Consider the following 22,916-nt stretch of genomic DNA (forward strand, 5'->3'; position numbering starts at 1 on the left):
AGAGAAGCAAGCAAGAAGTAAGGAGGAATTAACAGAACAATTAATCAGTGGAATGGCTTCCCTTCAGAAGTTGTGGTTGCTCCAACACGGGAGGTTTTTAGGAAGATGTCGGATAACCATTAGTCTGAAATGGTCTAGGGTCTCCTGCCTGAGCAGGGGGTTGGACTAGAAGACCTCTGAGGTCCCTTCCAATTCTGTGATGCCTACCTTATCTTTTCTGAGAAGTACCACTAGAACAGAGGCTGTCAATGCTCTGGCCATTGGGAGCCTGTTGTTGGCCACTTTGGAGCATCCTGGCGGCAGTCCGGGAGGGGAGAGTCCCGAGTGGAAGTTCCGCCTTGAACTCTTCCTGACTGTTCCTTCTCAGCTGGGAATTCCTTTCGTTTGGTTGAGCGAGGCACCACAGACGGTTTCAGTTTCATAACAGCTCATCGCATGGGTGGGTGGGTGTGTCTGTCTCTCTCTGTGTTGTCATTCACTCAGTTTTGGAGAAGTCATATTCACATGTTCCGGCCCACTTGAGTTGTTATTTTCTAGAGTGGAAATACACAAAACAGTCCGCCCAATTCATCCTCTTAAAGTTCAAACCACAAACATTAAAAAATAAATAGTGCTGGTTGCTTTGACTACTCTTAATGCACTTCTAACGGGTGTGTCAATCATCAGCCGCACTGTCCATCCGCTGATCCTGCGTAGCAAACAGCCCTTCCCTTCCCTTCCCTTCCCTTCCGGTTTTCCCACAAAACATTTTCCTGGTAGATGTCTAAGGAGTTTCTCAATCATCCAGGTCATCGTTTTCCCAACGGTGTTTTTTTCCAGAAGGCAACTGGATTTTCTTGGGGTTTTTTTCTTGAAAACATTTCGCTTCTCATCCAAGAAGCTTCTTCAGTTCTAACTGCTCTGTCCTTTCAGCAGTTCCAAGAAGGCTCCACACAAGTTCGCAATATTTAGGTGACCCTGAGGGCCCAGGTCAACCTCCAGAGGGCCTCAAGGACGCTCAGAAAGAGCGCTAAGGACCAGAGGACTGCAAGGAGCATAAATCTTTCCACCCTCCTCCCTTCAGTCAGAGCCAAAGAAGCCTCTTGGATGAAGCTTCTTGTCCTCATTTCCTTTGGGGCTCTTTGGGAAGAAGCTCTCTGCCCCTCCCGTTGCTCTGGGAGGCAAGGAAAGCCAGGCCTGGAGCTGTGGCTGCCTTTTTACGGTTTTGTTATGGAGTTTATGGGCTGAGGAGAGCATCCATCCATCTAACCTCCCATCTCTCCATTCATCCATCCCCCCATCCCATCCCATCCATCTATCCATTCATCCCCCATCCATCCCCCTATCTCTCCATCCATCCATCCATCCCATCTGTCCCTCCCTCCCTCCCTCTTCATTTATGCATGTCTGCAAACACCCTGAGTTTATTGCAAGCAGCTCCCTTTCTCTGTGCGAGTATTGAAGACAAAGACAGGTGCGCATAAACTCCTTGCCACCCCCTGCCTGTCTCCATCCTGCTGGACATCCAGCTGCCACCACCTCAGAAGGCGGCCAGAGGCCAGGGAGCCCCTTCACCTGCCCAGAGCCTCTTCGGGAGCAGGGAGGGAGGGGAGGCACAGCAGACACACCCAACCGTGTCAGGAAACCAGGCATGCTCTCTGCTTTGGAGAGGCCTAGTGGTTAGCGCTGGGGCATTTTCGCTAGAGGAAGGTGCCAGCCACAATGGGAAGTTTGTGGATCGGTGCATTCATGCGCTTTTCCTGAAAGTGCCCAGTGGAGAGGAGTGAGCCAATCCTCATCGTGTGCAAATGGGCAGAGAGGATTTGAGGCCTCCAGGCAGGCGCCTTCCAGGACTACAACTCCCAGCCAGTCCCAACCCCGCTGCTGCCACTAGAATGGAGATGTCGGAACTCGAAAGAGGAGCAGGCTGCCTTCGGGGAGACACAGTTTTGGCTCAGATCTCCATAGAACAGCTACACGTGGATTCTGGCCTACCTTACAGGGAGGTTTTAAGACTAAAGAAAAGAGGAGAAATTTTCCTTGTTGGGAGGCTGGTCAGCCAGGAAGTATCTACAGGGGGTCCTCGACTTGTGACAGTTTAACAAGAGTTTAAAAGTTACAGTGGCCTCGGAAAAAGTGAGTTATCTGTCCTCGCACTTACGACCGTTGCATCACCCACGTGGTCAGGTGATTGCAGTTCAGGCTCTTGGCAACTTGGCTGCATTTACAACCGGCTGCCGTATCTTGCAGTGATCCGATTGCGGTTTGCAACATTCACAACCAGTTCAGGATAACGTCAATTGCAAAAGCTGGATTCACTTAACGTCCGCATGATTTAACTACCATGGTAAAATGGTAATAACATCGAGTCTGGTTATGTGATGACTCTCAGCAACCACGTTGCTCAGGGACCAAAATTGTGGTCCTAATTTGAGGGCTACCTGTAATAATAACAACTTCAGGATAAAGTGCCAAAAATGGACTAAATTTTCTCTTTTCACCCCCCATAAATGGAAAAAAGATGAGGTCCCTTGCAAGGTCCCAAATTCTTCTACTGGGAATCAGTGTGTTAACTGGGGCCAATGTTTAAAATGCAGCAAGTGAAGTATTGCCCTATGAAATGTAGAAAATGCTGTTCCTCAAGTTTTCTCTCCAGAGTAATTAAAGCACCAAAACTGAAAAAAATAAACTTCTGTAAGATGCAGGTAGTTCTCAACTTACAACCACAATGGAGGCCAACATTTCTGTTCCTAAATTAGAATTAGAATTAGAATTTTATTTATTGGCCAAGTGTGATTGGACGCACAAGGAATTTGTCTTGGTGCATATGCTCTCAGTGTACATAAAAGAAAAGATACGTTCATCAAGGTACAACATTTACAACACAATTGATGGTCAATATATCAATATAAATCATAAGGATTGCCAGCAACAAGTTATAACATACAGTCATAAGTGGCAAGAGATGGGTGATGGGGACGATGAGAAGATTAATAGTAGTGCAGATTCAGTAAATAGTTTGACAGTGTTGATGGAATTATTTGTTTAGCAGAGTGATGGCCTTCGGGGAAAAAACTGTTCTTGTGTCTAGTTGTTCTGGTGTGCAGTGCTCTATAGCGTCATTTTGAGGGTAGGAGTTGAAACAGTTTATATCCAGGATGCGAGGGGTCTGTAAATATTTTTCTTGATTCGTGCAGTATACAGGTCCTCAATGGAAGGCAGGTTGGTAGCAATTATTTTTTCTGCAGTTCTAATTATCCTCTGAAGTCTGTGTTTTTCTTGTTGGGTTGCAGAACCGAACCAGACAGTTATAGAGGTGCAAATGACAGACTCAATAATTCCTCTGTAGAATTGGATCAGCAGCTCCTTGGGCAGTTTGAGCTTACTGAGTTGGCGCAGAAAGAACATTCTTTGTTGTCCTTTTTTAATGATGTTTTTGATGTTAGCTGTCCATTTGAGATCTTGCGATATGATAGAACCCAGAAATTTGAAGGTTTCTACTGTTGATACTGTGTTGTCAAGTATTGTGAGAGGTGGAAGTATGGAAGGGTTTTTCCTAAAGTCTACCACCATTTCTACGGTTTTGAGTGTGTTCAGTTCCAGATTGTTTTGGTTGCACCACAAGGCTAGTCGTTCGACCTCTCGTCTATATGTGGATTCGTCATTGTCTCGAATGAGACCAATCACTGTTGTGTCATCTGCGAACTTCAGTAGCTTAACAGATGGATCATTGGAGATGCAGTCATTGGTATACAAAGAGAAGGGAAGTGGGGAGAGCACACAGCCTTGGGGGGCCCCTGTGCTAATTGTACAGGTATTTGATGTGATCTTGCTTAGCTTCACCTGCTGCTTCCTGTTTGTTAGGAAGCTTGTGATCCACTTACAAGTCTGTTCCGGTACCTGTAGCTGGTTTAGCTTAGTTAGAAGAAGGCAGTTGTCTGAGTTGTGCATCATTTTAGACCTTTCTTGCCACAGCTGTTAAGGGAATCATTGTTGTTAATTTAGTCACCCGGCTGTTGGGCCAAATCTGGCTTCCCCATTGTCTCTGCTGGTCATAAAAGGGGATCACACGACCCCAGGACACTGCAACCATCGTGCATACGAGCCAGTTCCCAAGTGCCTGGATTTTGATCACCTGAGGACAAGGATGTGGCAAGCATTGTGTGAAAAATGGCCCAAAGTCACTGTTTCAGTGCTGTTGTAACTTCAGTTACTAAATGAACTGTTGTAAGTCGAGGATTACAAGAAAAAGGAAGGAAGGAGGGAAGGAGAATTCTCCAAAGCCCTTGAGGGCAGGACAAGAAGGAACTCGTGGAAACTCATCAAGGAGAGAAGCAACCTGGAATTAAGGAGGAATTTCCTGATAGTGAGGATAATTAACCAGTGGTTGCCTCCAGTTCTTGTGAATGTTCCAACACTGGAAGTTTTTAAGAAGAGATTGTCTGAAATGATATATGGCTTCCTGCCTGAGCAGGGGGTTGGAGTAGAAGACCTCCAAGGTCCCTTCCAATTGTTCTATTTTTTGTATTTCTATGAAAGAAAGAAAGGAAAGGAAGGGGAGGGAGGGAGGGAAGGAAGGAAGGAAAGGAAAGGAAAGGAAAGGAAAGGAAAGGAAAGGAAAGGAAAGAAAGGAAGTGAAACACAAAGCCAATTTTAATTTTTGTGTTTCCTTTCTTTTTTTGGCAAGAGAAATCCAGCAGTCAAGATTGTCCCCCTCCCCCTCGTTCTCCATCCTTCAGGTCCCCCCTCCTTCTCCCCTATGTTCACCACTGGGGTTCCCCTCCCCCAACCAAGAGGGCTTTTCACAAAACACCCCAACAGCTTTGCCTTTGTTTCCTTCAACCTTTAGTTCTTCCACCCCCGCTGGGGTTCCTCCAAATGGGTCGGTGTCATCTTCTGTTTATAGAAGTCGAGGGCTATTTTGAGTAACGGAAATGATCAGCACTATAGGCCGGGATAGCGACGGCCTCAAATAAAGAGGAATTTAAACTCAATAAACTTTGCTTTCTCTGTAAAGTCTGCCAAAATGGATTAAACTTGTGTTTTCTCCATGTCGGCCACTTTAAGACACGTGGACTTCAACTCCCAGAATTCTCCAGCCATTCCTCTTGCTGGCTGGGGAATTCTGAGAGTTGAAGCCCACACATCTTAAAGTGGCTGACATAGAGAAACATTTGATTAAAAATCTATTTAAATAGAAATCTATTTAAATCCAGCCTTTTTGCAAAAATCCCAGTCCAAACCCCCTGCCAGCCCCCCTCCAACCGAGGCCTCTAAAGACCCCAAACGTTTCTTCTGTAAATCTTCCCAAATGGATTTGCACATTTGTAATAATATTTGTAATATTTTAATTTATAGACCGCCCTTCTCCCGAAGGACTCAGGGCGGTGAACAGTCAGTTAAAATACAAAAAACAAACCCATACAATATTAAAAACTACCCATAAAAAACTTATTCAATTGGCCAACCTAAAATACAATTACACCCTATAAAATCACTAAAATTTAAAAACCCCAATAAATCAATTTTAAAATTTTAAAATTAAGCCAGTCCAGCAAGACGAAACAAATAGGTTTTAAGTTCGCGGCAAAAGGTCCTAAGGTCGGGCAGTTGTCGGAGTCCAGGGGGAAGCTCGTTCCACAGGGTAGGAGCCCCCACAGAGAAGGCCCTCCCCCTGGGGGCCGCCAGCTGACATTGTTTGGCTGACGGCACCCTAAGGAGTCCCTCTCTGTGAGAACGCACCAGTCGTTGGGAGAGTGAAGCTGGCAGAAGACGGTCCCGTAAATATCCTGGTCCTAAGCCTTGGAGCGCTTTAAAGGTCGTCACCAATACCTTGAAGCACACCCGGAAGACCACAGGTAGCCAGTGCAGTCTGCGCAGGATAGGTGTTACATGGGAGCTCCGTGCTGCTCCCTCAATAACCCGCGCAGCCGCATTCTGGACTAACTGGAGTCTCCGGGTGCTCTTCAAGGGGAGCCCCATGTAGAGAGCATTGCAATAGTCCAGGCGAGAAGTAACGAGAGCATGAGTGACCGTGCATAGGGCATCCCGGTCCAGGAAGGGGCACAACTGGTGAATCAGGCGAACCTGATAAAAAGCTCTCCTGGAGACGGTTGTCAAATGATCTTCAAAAGACAACCGCCCATCCAGGAGCACGCCCAAGTTGCGCACCTTCTCCATCGGGGCCAATGACTCGCCCCCGACAGACAGCCGCAACTGCAGCTGACTGTACCGGGGTGCCGGCATCCACAGCCACTCCGTCTTGGAGGGATTAAGCTTGAGCCTGTTCCTCCCCATCCAGACCCGTACGGCTTCCAGACACCGGGACAGTACTTCGATAGCTTCATTGGGGTGGCCTGGGGTGGAAAAGTACAGCTGAGTGTCATCAGCGTACAGCTGGTATCTCACCCCAAAACCACTGATGATCTCACCCAGCGGCTTCATATAGATGTTGAACAGGAGGGGTGAGAGAATCGACCCCTGCGGCACCCCACACAGGAGGCACTTCGGGGTCAATCTCTGCCCCCCCCCCGTCAACACCGTCTGTGTTCGGTCAGAGAAGTAGGAGAACCACCGATAAACGGTGCCTCCCACTCCCAACCCCTCTAACCAGCGCAGCAGGATACGATGGTCGATGGTATCAAAAGCCACTGAAAGGTCTAATAGGACCAGGGCAGAGGAGTAACCCTTATCCCTGGCCCTCCAGAGATCATCCACCAACGCGACCAAAGCCGTCTCAGTACTGTATCCAGGTCAGAAGCCGGACTGGAACAGGTCTAGATAGACAGTTTCATCCAGGTACTGGGGTAGCTGACATGCCACCGCACTCTCTACAACCTTCGCCGTTGGAGACTGGACAGTAATTACCTAAAAACAGCTGGGTCCAGGGAAGGCTTCTTGAGGAGAGGTCTCACCACCGCCTCTTTCAAGGCAGCGGGAAAGACCCCCTCCTGCAAAGAAGCATTTGTAATCCCCTGGAGCCAGCCTCGTGTCACCTCCTGCGTGGCCAGCACCAGCCAGGAGGGGCACGGGTCCAGTAAACATGTGGTGGCATTCAACCTTCCCAGCAACCTGTTCATGTCCTCAGGAGTCACAGGATCAAAACTATCCCAAACAACCTCAACAAGATGGGCCTCGGAACTCTCGCCCGGATCTACCCAATTTTGATCCAATCCGTCCCGAAGCTGAACGATTTTATTGTATAGATAACCGTTAAACTCCTCGGCACGCCCTGATAATGAAGGAGAGAGCAGGTCACCCGAAACAGGGCGGCCGGGCGGTTATCTGCCAACGCAATGAAGGAGGAAACGTAAGAACGCTTCGCATCCCTCAATGCCACTAGGTAGGTCCTACTATAGGACCTAACTAGTGTCCGGTCAGCTTCGGAGCGGCTGGATCTCCAGACACTCTCTAGGCGTCTTCTCCGGCGTTTCATCTCCCTCAGCTCCTCGGAGAACCAAGAAGCTGGTTGAGATCGGCGCCGGGTCAGAGGCCGCAAAGGCACAACACGGTCCAAAGTTCCAGCCGCGACCTGTTCCCAGGCCGCGACTAGTTCTTCAGTCGTGCCGTGGGCCAGATTCTCGGGAAACGGGCCAAGCTCCGTCAGGAACCTCTCCGGGTCCATCAGGCGCCTGGGACGGAACCAACGCATTGGTTCCGTCTCCTTGCGGTGGTGGGTAGTGGTCAGAAAGTCTAGACGAAGGAGAAAATGATCTGACCATGACAAAGGTTCGACCACTAGATCACTTAAAATCAGATAATTCAACCACTGGCCAGAGATAAAAATCAAATCTAGGGCGCCACCCCCAACGTGGGTAGGGTGGTCAACTAATTGCGTCAGGTCCATGGCCGTCATGGAGGCCATGAACTCCCGAGCCACCGAAGACGCCGCGCCAGTTGATGGCAGATTGAAATCCCCCATGACCAACAGTCTAGGGGTTTCAACTGCCAACCCCGTCAGCAGCTCCAACAGCTCAGGCAGGGCTGTTGTCACGCAGCAAGGAGCCAGGTACGTGATCAACAAGCCCACCTGAGTCCTATGACCTCACTTCACATAGAGGGATTCACAACCAGCTATCTGAGGCACAGTGGTCTCCCTCGGTTCTAGGCTTTCATTAATAATAACCACCACCCCGCCTCCCCTACCCTGGGTCCTCGGCTGATGGAATGCTTGGAAACCTGGTGGGCACATCTCCACTAGGGGAACCCCCCCTTCGGTGCCCAACCAGGTTTCCGTAACGCCCATAACGTCCGTGGTCCCCTCCCGAATTAGATCTGAGATCGGGGGGGCTTTGTTAATCACGGATCTAGCGTTACATAACATCAGCCGAGCGCCCAGGTCGAGTACTCTGGCCACTTGGGGAACGGGAAAATCCTGGGGGCCGGAGCACGCGATCGCTCTTAAATAGCGAGGGCGTACCCCCCGAACCTGATGTGGCCCCCCCCCTTCCATCATATCTGCCTCTCCCACTTACCGTATCGATGACCCGACCCTGATAAACTAGAACTAAACCCTCCCGTCACCTTAGGACCCGTTAAGTTACCACCGCATATGTTTTGCTCCCAAGACAGATTCTCTGCCTCTTTTCGTTCTCTCCTTCGATTTTCCTAACCCTTGGTTGAGTTGGGTGGCTTGAGAAATCGAGTGAAACAACATTTTCCAAAGCAACAATGATCTCCAGGCCAGTTGCACAAACAACAGGAAAAAGCAATTTAGCAGAATTTATTACACGTTGTTTCAAAGGGGGAGGGGGGGGGAGAGAGAAAAATTCCATCCGCACTCTTGAGTTTTTAAGGATTTGTCTACAAGAAAGTTCCCAGTTGGCAGTAGGTTGCACAGGTGGGCCAGGCTGCCTTTGATGCTACAACAGACACCTGTGCGTGTGCATCTGGAGGGATGCCAACCGTGGCTAGGGAAGCCCCCCCTCCCAACCGTCCCAGCTTCCTCCCCTTGCTGGAGAGAGCTCTGCACCTGGACACCTTTCCTGGTGATCCAGGGAAGCCCATCACCCCACTATTTGCCAGGATTGGGGAGAGGCTGTGACCGGCTGCAAAGCTCCCCCTACGGGCCGATGCCCAGGAAAGTGAGACCCACAAAGTGGCAGACACGGCCCTGCCCTTGTCCTGTGGATGGCGAGCCAGAGAGATGCACCCCACAGCTGAACCCCGCTCCCTTGTGGAGGCACCCGGTATTTCAGCCGCTGCATAGATGGTGGTGGTGGAGAGCAACCTTCTGGAGACCCTGGAGCCTGTCCTTGGCAGGGTGAGGTCATCCCCTCGCAAGGGGTCCCGGAGCCCCTCTGCGGAAGGGGGTCTGCCCGGCTCAGCATCTCGCCTCCCCCATCATCTGGGGTTAGGAGAAAGGAGCTCTACGCAATGCCCACCTCCCCGATACAGACCCAGGTGTGAGGAGGGCTGGGCGGGGGTCCCAGGCGATGGGAGTGACTACCACTCTTCCTGGGTCAAAGGCCACCCGCCACCCTCCCTGTTTCCACTGATCTCCTGGAGTTAAAATGCGCCGAAGCAGCTTCTGGCTTTTCTCTCCTTCCCCACATTAACACCACTGTTTGTTAAACCGAACGCTGCCACGCCAAGCCCCCAAAATAATCAGACAGTGTTGAGGATGGGAGGCCACCCAGCAATCCTTGGATTGAGCAGGACTTCTCAGCGACGTTGGGATGAACGCGGCACCGTGTTGCTTCCTCCCAGGCGAAGTGGAGGGAGAGAAGAGGAGTCGATGCCCCCCAAGCCCCTCAATCTGGCAGGTTGGCTTGTTTAGGGGAGAGAAAGACAACGGCTGCCCATGTTTTTGAGCTGCTACTTCCAAAGCTCGACCAGTCTAACGGGCAGGCAAGAAAAGTCCCGGGTTTAACTAGGAACCATTCGCAAGAGACATTTAGAGGGGAGAGTGCAGAAGGCAGAGGAGCCTCTCCCCCAAAATTCAGGATGGGGTGGGAGAAACGGAGGAAACACAGACTTGGGTTTGGTCGACAGAGGACAGGAACTCCCTGGGTTGGCACCAGAGGCCCCCAGCCTCAAAGGTTGGGGAGGATGGGGCTGGGGATCAGGGCAGGAGCCCCTCTGCCCCATAGTGGCTGTCCACCTCGACCTCCTCCAGAAGCGGCCAAGAGGAGGGGGCGGGGGTGCCCCCAGGTCTGGCACAAAGGGGCGATGCCAGAGGGAAACATCCATTTCCTTTTGCATCAGGAATAAAAAGATCTTTTGATAGGCTCGTGAAAATAATTTTCTTTCCTGCTAAAAAAAAAACGAACAAAGAAAAAAGAGGGAGACCTTCTCCCTCCCATCCTACAAGCAGCAGAAGCCGGCCTCGGGGGTGCTTCTCGTGCGCAGAGTCCGTCTGGAGTTGTGGCGCAGCAGCACTGAGCCGGAGGCCACCGTCCTGAGAGGTAAAGTGACCGAGAACCCACTTCTCCCGAGGCTCCCAAGGCGTCCTGGGCCGGGCGGCTCGGCTCCCCAGGGCGTTCTGGCTCTGGGGCAGGAACCGGGAGGGGGGGCTACTCCAGCCCCAGGATATAGTTAATCCCTTGCACCAGTCCGATGATGACCGGCTGCCAGGCCACCAGGTAGCGCAGCCAGTCCAGCAGCTGTCCGTACATCATGTGTGGCCTCTCCCAGCTGCAAGGCGGAGTTAAGGCCGAGTAAAAATAAAGGGTCAGGAAGTCCCTGCGGGTTTTACTTGCTCCTTGTAGGTGAGTTTAAGGCCCTCCGTTTGAAGGCTGTTGAGCGGGCGCTGCCTGAAGACGTTTCAGTGGTCACGTGGCCAGCATGACCACGCCACAGCACAGAGCGCGTGGCAAAACACGGGAACACAGTTATCTTCTCACCAAAGGGGTGCCTATTTATCTACTTGTAAGTAAGATGCTTTCGAACTGCTAGGTTGGCAGGAGCCGAGGCCAGTGGAGGGAACCTCGCCCCGTCACGCAGTGGCAGGACTCGAACTGCCCAAGGATAGACCGTTTCCGGTGTCCTTTAAGCCAGAGTTCCCCAACCTTTCGAGCTTTGCAGGGGGAGGGGTGGGGGGTAGAGGGAGGTTCTGCACAAGCAGTGGACACACGCACCTGCTGGTCAGGCAAATGGGAGTGAACGCTTGGCGGCTGCTTGCACAAGTGGGGATGTGTGCCTGCTCAACTGCCACTTCTGCTTCCCAACGGCTGCGGCCCTGGGGGGGTCGGGGACTCCTGGCTTAAGCCATTAGGCCTTAGATGGGCTGGGTAATTCATTTCCCCAAGGGACCACATGAGAAACCAGGACTGGTCCTTGTATGCAAATACGTAAATTGGAGAAAAAAAATATATGACCAGGCAGCTTCAAAATGAAAGCAGTCCCCATGGGAGAGGCCAGATGTGGCCCAGGGGTGGGTGGTGGGCGGGGTAAAATGTCCAGGTCTGAGTTAGGGGAAGCCACAAGGCTAACGGGGGGTCAACAGGCCAGCATCCCATCCGCTGGTTCTGTCGCCTAGGATTCAAGGCCCTACATGAGGGTCAGAGCCATCGACCTTCAGCCGGGGTCATTTGTCCACCCCAGGTGAGAAAAGGGCCTGGGAGGCCACGGGAAACCAGCCCTGCGTGGAAACGCTCTGAAGGGAGACTATTGGGGGCATTACTGGGGGGAGGCATCTGGGGCCTATCAATCTGCCAGGCTCAAAGCCAGCAAGAGAGAGAATAAAGGTTGGCAGGGGCACAAAGAGCATCTAGTCCAGCCCTGGGGGTGTGTGTGTTCTAATGGCGAGAGAGGAAGGATACGGATTGCTGAACATCCGCTTGAGGTCCACTTTCTCCTTGCAGTATGGACAGGTCTGTTTCTTCCCCACAATGCACCAGCCCCGGATGCAGAACTCGTGAAAGCTGGACGGGCGGATGGTCAAGGAACAAACGGGAGGGGTGGACAGAATCCAGAAGCTGGTAGAAAAGAAGACCGGGAGCCCAGGGTTGAAATGGGGGAGCCCTTCGCGCCCCTCTGAGCTGGGTTCTTCCCTTGCAGACGTCTCAGTACCCAACTAGGGAACACCATCAGGGCTGGAAAGGAGGGAGGGTTGTGGGGAGGAGGAGGAGGAGGAGAATTGTGGGGTCCTTGGTGTTCTCTGATCTTGGCTGTGTTCTTGCAGACAATTCGTGACCCTACTAGGGAACATCGTCAGTGCGATGATCCTTATTGTTGTCACTGATGTTTCCTAGTTGACCCCACAGTCCTCCTCCATTTGCAAACCCCATTCCCTTCTAGCACTGATGCATTGCAGCCATGACAAAACACCCGAGTGCGAGGAAGGAGGACAACACTGGGGCCAGGCCAGGCGGCCTAGAATCCAGACTGTGTCTCCCCTTCCCCACTCTGGGGCCACAAGCCCATGTGCCCCTCCCTCCCATGCTCCTGGACAGGGCGGCTGGGCTGCGTATTCCTAGGACCCAGGCTGGCCCCGAGCAGCACAGGAGGGGCTTCCAGGGCACGGAGGTGACCCTCGGGCAGAGGGGCCGGCAGCCTCCCCTACACCCAATCCCATCGCTTTGCTGCAGCCCTCGCAGGTCAGGCTGGGTGACTACAAGTCCCATGCTCTCCGGGCATCTGGGGGTTACAGGTCAGCCCAGGTGGAGCTGACCTGTAAGAAAAAGTGACCTATGACTCTTTTTCCCGTTTCCAACCGTTGCAGGGTCCCAGGATCCAAATTCAGAGGCCTGGCAACTGGCACGTACTTACGACGGTTGCAGCATCCCGGGTCACGTGATCCCCTTTTGCGACCTTCTGACAAGCGAGGTTCAATCGTGTCACCAGCTTAACAACTGCAGTGATTCACTTAACAACAATGGCAAGAAAAGTTGTAAAACGGGGCAAAAATGTCACTCAACAAACGTTTCACTTGGCAGTAGAAATGTCGGACTCGATTGTGGTCGTAACTGGAGGACTCTCTGTCCTGTGGCTTCTCCTTTGGATGGGTGTTGTTTCCGTCCTGCCTGGGGTTTCCCTTTGGGGGGGAGGGGGGATGAGTCAGGGGAAAGCCCGGGGGGGGGGGGCTGCTGAGTCACGGCCCTGTGGCTTCCCCTGACGGCCCCTGAGGGGAGGGAGGGGCTGCGGGAAAGTTCCCACAAGACTCAGCCCGGGGAGCCCTGGTCCTCCCCACACGTGTGTCACGCAAGGGAAGCAGAGGGGATACCGTCACGGTGCTCGCAGACAGGCCTCCCCACATGCTCAACGAAGAAAGCCCCTCCTCCCATGGGCCTTTCTCGCAGGGCCCTCCGGGGGCCACACACGGCCAGGAGCTGTGGGGCAGGAGATCAATTGGCTTGCTCACACACACCCACACCCACACCCCACACCCGCCGGCAAGAGCTGGATTCGGGAGCAGCCAGTGGGCGGCACTGGAGGGCTGCTTGGGGGGATCCCATGCCTGAGCGACCCAACCTCTGAACCGCTGGTCAGTGGATTGACAAGCAGTCCTCCTAACTCTCCACTTAGTGACCATTTGGAGTGACAACGGCACTGAAAAAAGGGACTCAGGGCTGGTTTTTCACTTATGACCGTTGCGGCTTCCAACATTTCCGTTGCTAAGCAAGATGGTTGTTAAGTGAGTTTTGACCCATTTTACAACTTTCCTTGCCACTGTTGTTAAGTGAATCTGGCTTCCCCCATTGACTTTGCTTGTCAGAAAAAGAGGACCACGTAACCCCAGGGAGTGAGTCAGTTGCCAAGCGCCCCAGTCTTGACCCCGTGTGCGTGTGGGGGAGGGTGTACCGCAGCCCCCGGAAGCTGCTCCCCCTCCTTCCTGCCACGAGAGCCCCCCCCATCCTCCTCCCCCCCCCCGTGGAAGGATACACGTGGTTGCAGGAGAGCCGGTAGGTGTTCTCGATGATGCCTTCCTCGTTGACGTCCACGAAGATCTGCTGCCCACAGACGGCACAGATGCTGTCCGAGAGGTGCTTGGTGGGCATCCCGCAGGCGCTGTAGAACTGCCCCAGGGAGAGCCAGGCTGACGGGAGGGCTCCTGGGGGACCCCCTTGAAGCTCTCCTCCCAAGGCCCCGGCCCCAGCCAAAGGCCCAGGAGGAAGAGCTAGAGCGTCACCTGGTGGCCAAAGTCCCTCTGCGCTCCTTAGATCAGTTTCTCAAATCGGGTAGACTACAACTCCCAACTTCTTCGGCCAGCCGTCTCTCTCTCTCTTTCTCTCTCTCTTTTTATTTTTTATTTATTTATTTGTCACACAGTATATATAAGCATAAGCAGGAAATAACTATACAATATATAAGCATACATATAAGTATGAGGACCCAGATTGTTGGGGGCAATAAGTTGACTTTGTATATAATATACAAATGGATGAAGACTATTGCTTGACATAGTGTAAGCCGCCCTGAGTCTTCGGAGAAGGGCGGGATATAAATTCAAATAAAAAAAAAAAGTATGATATGTAATAACTATATTAATTGGATATGATGAAAGAAAACAATAGGACAGGAACGGTAGGCACGTTTGTGCTCTTATGCACGCCCCTTACAGACCTCTTAGGAATAGGGTGAGGAAGTCAATAGTAGACAATTTTTGGTTGAAGCTTTGGGGATTTTGGGAAGAGACCACAGTCAGGTAGTGCATTCCAAGCATTAACAACTCTGTTACAGAAGTCATATTTTCTGCAATCAAGATTGGAGCGGTTAACATTAAGCTTAAATCTATTGTGCTTGTGTATTGTTGCAATGATTAATAAATAATAAATAATATTATAATAAATAATAATGAATATAATAAAGAATAAAAAAAATTCTTCCTTCCTTCCTTCTTTATCTTTCTTTTTCTTCCCTCCCTTCTTTCCTTCCTTCCTGTTTCCCCTCCTCCCTTTTCCCTTCCTTCCTCTCCTCCCTTTCTCCTCTCCTTGCTTCCTTCTTCATCTCTCCTTTCATCCTTCCATCCTTTCTTCCTCCTCATAGCTGGCTGGGGAATTCTGGGAGTTGAAGCCTTAAAGGAGCCAAGCTTGAGACTGGCTGAAGGAAGTCACTGCAGATGGTCATTTGACACCAGGAAACAGCTGGAGGAGGAGATTCCCAACCAGCTGTTCCCAGGCCAACCACATCTGGAGCAAGGGCCATGTGGGGCAAAAAGATGGAGGGGGAGGAGGGGAGCTGTGGCTGGGGAAAGGGCAGGTCGAGCATAGGGGAGAGAGGGTCTCAAGGGCCCCTCCCTCTTCCTCAAAGGAGCCCCCTCCCCTGCCCTTGGAGGCTCTTACCCCGATGGTGGAGGCCATGTAATCCGCACACATTTCCGCAAAGTCCCTTTCCAGGACTCCGTAGTAGAGGCCGTAGAACAGGAGCGATATCCCAAAATCCATGCCGTCTTCTGGTTTAATTCTGCCATGGGGTGGGAGGGGGGCAGAGACTTCAGAAACCTCCCTGGCAGCCACGCAGAGGACCCTGCCCCAGGCAGGCAGGCAGGCAGGCAGGCCTCCCCCTCGGAGCCAGGAGTGCAGCTTTCATGCTGGAGTGAGGGAGGCTTCGAACCCAGGACTCTAAGAAGCCCTGCCTGGAGCTCGGGCTATTTGGCCCCAAGAATCCCTGAATTGCCCGAGCTGCCCGTTGGGGCTCAGGAGTCCTCTAGACGACCCCCAAGGGTTCATGGGAAAAATTGTAATTATTACATTAGCACAAGCATTGATGGTGCTACCGACTTTGGGTAACAAAACATCTGCAGGAAAACCACCAAGCTCTGAGACCACCAAGGACCCCACCGCCCTCCTCCTCCTCCCCGTCCCACCATTTTCACACCTGGACTCCAGGGGTGTGTGCGAGAGAGAGAGAGAGAGAGGGAGGGAGGGAGGGAGTGTTTCTCACCTGAATAATAAATTAAGTCCAAAGAGGGTGAACATGACGGCCATGTAACCCACGATGCCTGTGGCGTAGCTGATTTTGTATATGAGGAGGAACCACTTGTACACCAATCTAGTCGTAGGGAGCAAAATAAAAGCATGCCAGGCACAGAGCTATTAATCAGGAGCCCTTCCTGCAGCTGAACACGCCATCCCCATTTCCCTCTTTCAAATAGATGCGGGCCATCAGCTGAAAGCCACATGTGTCCCAAAACAGGGATATAAATATCCAGTGAAAAGGAATGCGCACCACTTGCCACTGGCCAGCTAAACATAAATAAATAAATCCAACGGAGGAAGGCGGTCAAAGTCAACCCTAAACAAGGTAAAGTTCGGGATCTTAAGCAGCCTTCAAATCTGATGGAATAAAACATACGGGTAGCCCTCAACTTATGACCACAATTGAGCCCAAAATTTCTGCTGCTAAGTGAGTTTTGCCTTATTTTATGACCTTTCTTGCCATAGTCGTTAAGTGAATCACTGGACTGGTTAAATTACAGCGACGGTTGTTAAGTGAATCTGTCCTCCCCGTTAATTTTATCAGAAGGTCACAAAAGGGGATCACGTGACACACACACACACATCCTGGGACACTGTGGCCGTCGTAGATATGAAACCAGTTATCCACCTTCTGAATTCTGATCATGTGACCATGGGGTCGCAAGTGTAAAAAGTGGTCTTAAGTCACTTTTTCCAGTGCTGTTGTAACTTTAAATGGTCACTAAATGAACTGTTGTAAGTCGAGGACTAACTGTATAAGCAAACCTGTGGATTTTGCTGACTGGAGAGTTTCTCCGACAGGCAGTCCTTGAGTTCCCCCCACAGCTGGGAACAGAATTCCTGTTGGTCAGCCAGACAGTGAAGTGAATCCCAAGCAGTTTTTCCTGCCAGGGATAAATGACCCCCAATCTGGCTCCCCCACCCCCCACGTCGGAGGCTGCCTGGGGAGGTCCCAGAGGACCCCGGGAAGGCCGGTTGCCAGGCCCCCAAATTCTGATCACCTGACTGTGGGGATGCCACGACCGTCCATGAAGCCTGAGACCTCATCACAAATCATTTTTTCCAGGGCTGTGGCAACTTCACAGGGGGGCTGGGCGAATGGCCATAGCTTGAGGACTACCTGCATTATGCACAGACGCGGCTGCCTGGGGCCAGATGTTGTCCTGCAATGCAGCCCTCTGTGTTTGCCCCCCCCCCACCTCCGAGGGCCCCAGGGGAGACCAGTCAGGCCCCTGAGCAAACCCTCCCCTCTGGCAGAAGGAAAACCCACTAACTGGGCTCTTTCAGGGACTGTCTCCATGTTACAGGGAGTCCTCCCCTTACAACCATTCGTTTAGTGACCGTTCAAAGTTACAACAGCACTTTAAAAAGTGCCTGGAAATATGTACCATATGGTTCATATTTATGACGGTCGCAGAGTCCCAGGGTCACGTGATCCCCTTTTGCAACCTTCTGACAAGCAAAGTCGATGGGGAAGCCAGATTCCCTTAACAACCATGTTATTCACCTAACAGCTGGAATAATTCACTTAGCAACCGTGACAAGGTCGTAAAATGGAGCAAAACTCACTGAACAACCATCTTGCTTAGCAACGGAAATTTTGGGCTCCATTGTGTTCATACGTCGAGGACTACCTGTATTCCGTTAGCATGTGAATCATTTAGTCACTTTTTAATGGACTCTGGGTGGGCAGCTAGCCAAGGAGCTGAATTAAAAACTCCGTATTAGCCCCAACCAAGAGAGGAAAAAGGCTCAGATGCAGGAGAGCCCGGCTGCACCTCTGCCCGCTCCAAGGAGCCCAAACAGGAAAGCACCCCCCGCAGGAGATGGGCGGCCTTCCTCCCCCCCGCTCACCTGGGGGTGGTCTGGACAAGGGGCTTCCGAGTGGCTCGGAAGGTAACGAAAGCTGTGATGGCCGAGAAGAAAATCCAGATGCCCAGGAACCGCCACCAGTGCAGCTTCACAGTGAAGTAGAGGGGGACGACCCACATCTGGAAGAGGGTCACCATCTGCAACGAGGGGTGTGTGTGCGTTAGGGGAGGGGCAGCTTGAAATCTCCCCGAAGAGCTGCATCTCAACACGTGTCCATCCCAGAAGCTCAGACAATCCTCAAAGAATTCTAGCAAAGGAGCTGGACGTCAGCCCTCGCCAGCAGCTGGCAGACCATGAGCACCCAGCATCCAAATGGCTTCTAAGACTTACATTTAGGCCAGGGGTTAAACTCAGCAGGGATCCAAATGAAAGCATTCTAGACAGAGGGGACGCTGCGGGGCCCCTCGGACCTGGGTGGTTTCCTCACAGACGTTTCATGGAGAAAGAGGAGGAAGAAGGCGGGGGGGGGGACTGTGGGCTCCTTGGTGCTTTTTAAGTTCTGTGGTTTTGCTCTTGGTTTATATTCAGATAACTTGCTTGCAGAGAGACCAAGGAGCCCACAGTCATCCTCCTCCTCCTCCATAAACCGCACCTCCTTCTAGCACTGATGATGTTTCCTAGTTGGGTCATGAAATGGCTGCAAGAAAACAGCACAGCTCAGAGGGCACCAAGGAGCCCACAGTCTTCCTCCTCCTCCTCTTTGCAGCTCTTGTCCCTCCTAGCACTGATGATGTTCCCTAGTTGGGTCATGAAACGTCTGCAAGAAAACCACCCAGTTCAGAGAGGACCAAGGACCCCCCAGTTCAACCCTGAGCTACAAGGATTCTCCTTTACTGGCACCCTGAAGGAGCGGCCTTACGTTGTAGGAGCGAGGATGCCTCTGTTTCCACTGGACCAGGAGCAGCTGGGCGACGACCAAGGTGGCAATCAAGATGAGGACCATCTCGGCGTGCATGGCCTCGTGGCCCCGGTGTTTGGCGTGCATCCGGGCATGCTCGATCCTGGAACCGGAGACAGGCAGCTCAGCCTCTGGCACAACAGCAGCACCTGCCAACGCAGCTGGCAACCCTTTCAGTCTGGCTGCGTAGCACACACAAACACACACACACAACCGGTTCCTAAAGACCCCAAGCCGCCTCGGGACCACAAAGATAGAGTCAGAACCACGCAAGGGGAGTGCGCGTGATTGGACAATGCAATTTTATGTTAATTTTTTTAAAAATCTGAAATTAATTTTAATGCTTTAGTGTTAATTTTATACTTTACGGGTTGATGTTATTGCATGCTCACCTCCATCTCTCATCCGGGTCCAGGTGTGAGAGGTCCACCTGCAGAGAAGAAGAGAGAGCCGCTTGCACCCAAGGGAAGGGAGGGAGAAGGTCCTGCTGTCCCAGCAAAGGGGGTCTCCCAGAGCTCCCTTTGGGTCCCCCAGGAGTCAGAAACCGAGAAGGGCTACAAGCAACCAGGGTCATATTCACAGAACAAGATATGCCCAGAACCTCCCCCCCCCGGGGGTGGGGCTTAATGGGGTGCTGTGGATTTTAGGATAGCTGTGAAAGTCGTCATCCCCCCCCCTCCCGCTCACCTGCAGGGCAGCCATCACAGCAACTCAGACAGCAGCTTTGGCTCTCCTGTGAGCAACCTTTCCATCCCTTCGGATCCGAGAACTTCCCAAGGGCGGACATTCCACCCTGATTGTGACGTGGTATTCCTGGCCTCCGCAGGCTCTCCTTTTCCTGAGTCCCAGAGGCCTTGTTTTTTGCCCCTGGATATAAGGCCCAGCGCAAGGAAAGCCAGAAGGCGGAAGCCACTCAGCCGCCAAGGCTCTGAAGGCGGCTGGACAGCATTTCGCTCACCTGTCCTGTTGCTATGGGCTGACCGACAGGTGGGTGGGGGGGAGTTTACAACTATCCTAACATACAGCTGAAACATGGAGCAGGTCATCAGCAGGTAGAGGCCCAGGATCATGGACCGAATGGCCTTTAATATCCCTCACACTGTGGAGGGCCAACACCTCACATCTGGAATAAACGGACTCCTTTTTAGCACAGCAGCATCTTTTATGAAACATGTTGTGGCACCACCACGTCTCTGCTGCGCTCTCCCCCTTGAAAACTACGGGAGCAAAATGCTTGGACCCGCCGGAGCTTCCGCCCCACTCCCCAGTTTGAGACAGCTAACAACAGCACACTAGTGGCAGGTACAGGTGTGACAGAGGGGGATGCTGGATTGAAAAGGGGGCAGTGAATTCTTTGGGACACGACAATTTCTGTCTGTGGTTTCCAACTTCTGCAATAATTGTTCTTTCAGTTTGAACTGGAGATCTGTAGAGATTCTCAGCCATCCAGGTCCTGGTTGTCCCAAAGGTGCTTTTTCAGGAGGCAACTGGGCTTTCTTGTTTTTACTTTGAAGACGTTTCGCTTCTCATCCAAGAAGCTTCTTCAGCTGACAGGATAGTGGGGAATGGAACTGGGGACTTGCTAACAAACTGAGTTCTGTGAGTGCTCTCTGAACTTAGTGGGGTTTTTTGCAAACGTTTCATGACCCAGCTGGATAACTTCATCAGTGTTAGAAGGGGATGATGGGGTTTGTGGAGGGGGAGGACAAGAATGATGACTGTGGAGTTCTTGGTGGTGGTTTTCTTGTGGAAGTTTCATGATCCAACTAGTTCACCTACCTCAGTGCCGAAGATGTTCCCTACTTGGGTCATGAGACGTCTGCAAGAAAATAACCAAGTGCAGAAAGCATCAAGGACCCCCCAGATCTCCTCCTCCTCCTCTCTCAGTCTGCAAGCCCCCTCCCTTCTAGCACTGATGATGTTACCTGAGTAATGAAGCATCTGTAAGAAAACAACCAGACTCACAGAGCACTGAGAGCCTCACGGAAAGTTTGTTAACAAGTCCCCAGGTCAAACTGGGGGGAAAAAAAACCTTGCAGAAGTTGAAAACTGGTGGTCCAAGGGTTTCCCCGAGGAAAGGAACAAGAGGTACTTGTAACCTGCAAATTCACCTACTCAGAGATAAGCCCAGCTACACCTGCCTAGCCCTGCAGCCGAACTAACAGCTAGCTAAAAAGAGTGCAAAGGTTGTTGCCAGCACAGGAGGAAGAGTCACAGATCACAAATCAAACTTCAAAGCTTAGTTTTATTCACAAATGCTAGTCAACTCTTCTTTTAGCTGGGACACAGCGAATTAAAACCTCCTTTGCTATCACTGGAAGTTTTTAAGAAGAGACTGGACAGCTGTTTGTCTGAAATGGTATACGCTCTCCTGCTTGAGCAGGGGGATGGACTAGAGGACCTCCAAGGTCCCTTCCAACAGTCTTGTTGTATAATTCTGTTATAAGAAACGGTTTTGTATCCCTACGGGGGCTGCAACTGCTAGGTTGAGGATTTCATCAGCACCCTCTAACAGGAGAGGAGGGCCGAGTGTCGGTGAGTCATAGTGGTTGCAAAGGTGTGTAAAGCACACTTCAGCCATTGGCTGAGCAGGCTCTGGTGATCGGAGGGGAACAGCTTCTCCTCCTCTTAGAGGCAGGATGAGAGGCTAGAAAGAACCCTCACAATTGTTGCCACACAATAATTGGCTTTCAATAATTTCTCCACCTAACAGACCAGGAGTTTTCACAGATGTTTGGAAATAAGGCTGGAAAGGACCTTGGAGTTCAACCCCACCCCTCTTCAAGCAGGAGACTGTAGCAGCCTGTTGCAAAAAACATCATTAACAAGGGGCAAAACTCAATGAAGTCTCACTTAGCAACAGAAATTTGGGGCTCAATTGTGGCCGTAAGTCAAAGGCTACTTAAATTTGCAAACAGCATGGCTGATAAATGCACTACGATACCAACTTGCTCAAACTCCGTCATTGCTCTGGCTTCTTTCAAAAAGGCAGGAGAGACAAAGAGAAGGAATGTCACCTTCCATCTGCTTAGGGGAGCCAATGGGAAGCGCCAGGGGAATTTTCCGTTTTTAAAAATTTGGGATTCGATTTCTATGCTGCCCATCGGCCTGGTGGGTGATTCCAGGCGGCTGGGGAAGGGAAGGGAAGGAGCCCCTGGGAAAGCCAGAAAGGAGAACTGGAGTTATGACCGTCAGCATTCTTTCTTGAGCTCCTGCTTAAATTATAGCTTCAGGTCAGGCTGGGAAACGAATCGAAGCGTGGGAGCAAAGGAAGGACTGCCGGCAGATGGGAATGCACAGGCGGTACCGAGTGAGAATCATACAAGGACGGGGTTGCCCAAGCTTTGACAGCTTGAAGAGGGCTGGACTTCAGCTTGTCTGGGGGATTCCGGGAGTTGAAGTCCACCCCTCTTCAAGCCTTCAAGAGAAACAGTGCAGTACATCCTCAGCAGGGACTGTGGAACTCCCTGCCACAAGAGCTCAGGCAGTCCTTATTTGGACAGCTTTGCTGGCTGGGGAATTCTGGGAGTCGAAGTTCACCCCTCTTCACGCTGGAGAGACACTACAATAGACACTTGGTAGCTTCATCCCTTGGCAGGGACTGCGCAACTCCCTGCCACAAGAGCCCATGAGGTTAGCCAGCTTTGCTAGCTGGGGAAGGCTTGGAAATTGAACTCCATCCCTATTCAAGCTGTCAACCTCGAGAAACATTGCAGTAGACCCTTGGCAGTATCAACCCTCGGCAGGGACTGTGGGACTCCCCGCCACAAGAGCCCAGGAGGTCTTGATTTGGAGCAGCCATCAAGGGAACAACTCGCTCAAGAGACGCCTAATGCCTTTTCCAAGGGTGCTTGGCCTGGATACGAGGGCCTGTTTAAGAGAAGGGCCCCCAGAGCCGCTCGTTTGCTGGCTCAGGTAGACTGCCCCTGGTGCTGGAGGCTCTAGCCAGCTGTGAAGAGACCGGGATCGGCGAGAGGCCTGCCTTGCAGGATTGTTGGGAAAGAGGACCAGCCTTCCTCCTCCTCCTTCTCTCCCCTCCCCGCCTTGCCCGCCCGACCCCCGCCGGGAACTCACCTCGTCGGCGCCGGCCTCCAGCGGCGCCCCCACCAGCTCCACTTCCACCACCGCCATCTTGCCCCCGCCTCACCGCCAACTCGCTTCCGCCGACGCCCACCAATCACCGCCCTCGGCTCCCGCTCGGCCAATCGGCGCCTTCAGAGGCTGCGGTGGAGGGCGGGCGGCTCTCAGGGACCGTCGAAAAAGTTCCGTATTCTCCTTCCGACGAAACCATATAAAAGCCAACGGGG

General features: G+C 51.9%; 1 protein-coding gene across 3 annotated transcripts; it reads right to left on the reverse strand.

Moving 5' to 3' along the window:
- Nucleotides 1–8,686: 8,686 nt before the first annotated feature.
- On the reverse strand, nucleotides 8,687–22,773 carry RNF121 (ring finger protein 121). Of its 3 annotated transcripts, XM_058185273.1 has the most exons (9): nucleotides 22,684–22,773; nucleotides 19,002–19,039; nucleotides 18,571–18,712; nucleotides 17,694–17,848; nucleotides 15,805–15,912; nucleotides 15,204–15,324; nucleotides 13,804–13,937; nucleotides 11,742–11,843; nucleotides 8,687–10,614 (listed from the first exon to the last, which is right to left on the reverse strand). In XM_058185273.1, the coding sequence occupies exons 1-9, from the start codon at nucleotides 22,738–22,740 to the stop codon at nucleotides 10,494–10,496; spliced, it is 978 nt and encodes a 325-aa protein (XP_058041256.1). In that variant the 5' UTR covers nucleotides 22,741–22,773; the 3' UTR covers nucleotides 8,687–10,493. The 3 variants fall into 3 exon arrangements, with proteins under 3 accessions (XP_058041256.1, XP_058041257.1, XP_058041258.1); XM_058185274.1 differs by lacking the exon at nucleotides 13,804–13,937 and having other exon boundaries at nucleotides 11,742–11,897; XM_058185275.1 differs by lacking the exons at nucleotides 18,571–18,712; nucleotides 19,002–19,039; nucleotides 22,684–22,773 and adding an exon at nucleotides 18,042–18,235.
- Nucleotides 22,774–22,916: the final 143 nt, after the last annotated feature.

The sequence above is a fragment of the Ahaetulla prasina genome, chromosome 5 (assembly GCF_028640845.1).
Source record: "Ahaetulla prasina isolate Xishuangbanna chromosome 5, ASM2864084v1, whole genome shotgun sequence".
NCBI lineage: Eukaryota > Metazoa > Chordata > Lepidosauria > Squamata > Colubridae > Ahaetulla > Ahaetulla prasina.

Coding starts and splice junctions, on each gene's coding strand:
- RNF121 (XM_058185273.1), bottom strand. CDS start 22,740: ATGGCGGTGGTGGAAGTGGAGCTGGTGGGGGCGCCGCTGGAGGCCGGC. Junction 17,849..18,570: donor GGCATCCTCGCTCCTACAAC/GTAAGGCCGCTC, acceptor CCCTCGTTGCAG/ATGGTGACCCTCTTCCAGAT. Junction 10,615..11,741: donor AAGCGGATGTTCAGCAATCC/GTATCCTTCCTC, acceptor TCCGCCTTGCAG/CTGGGAGAGGCCACACATGA.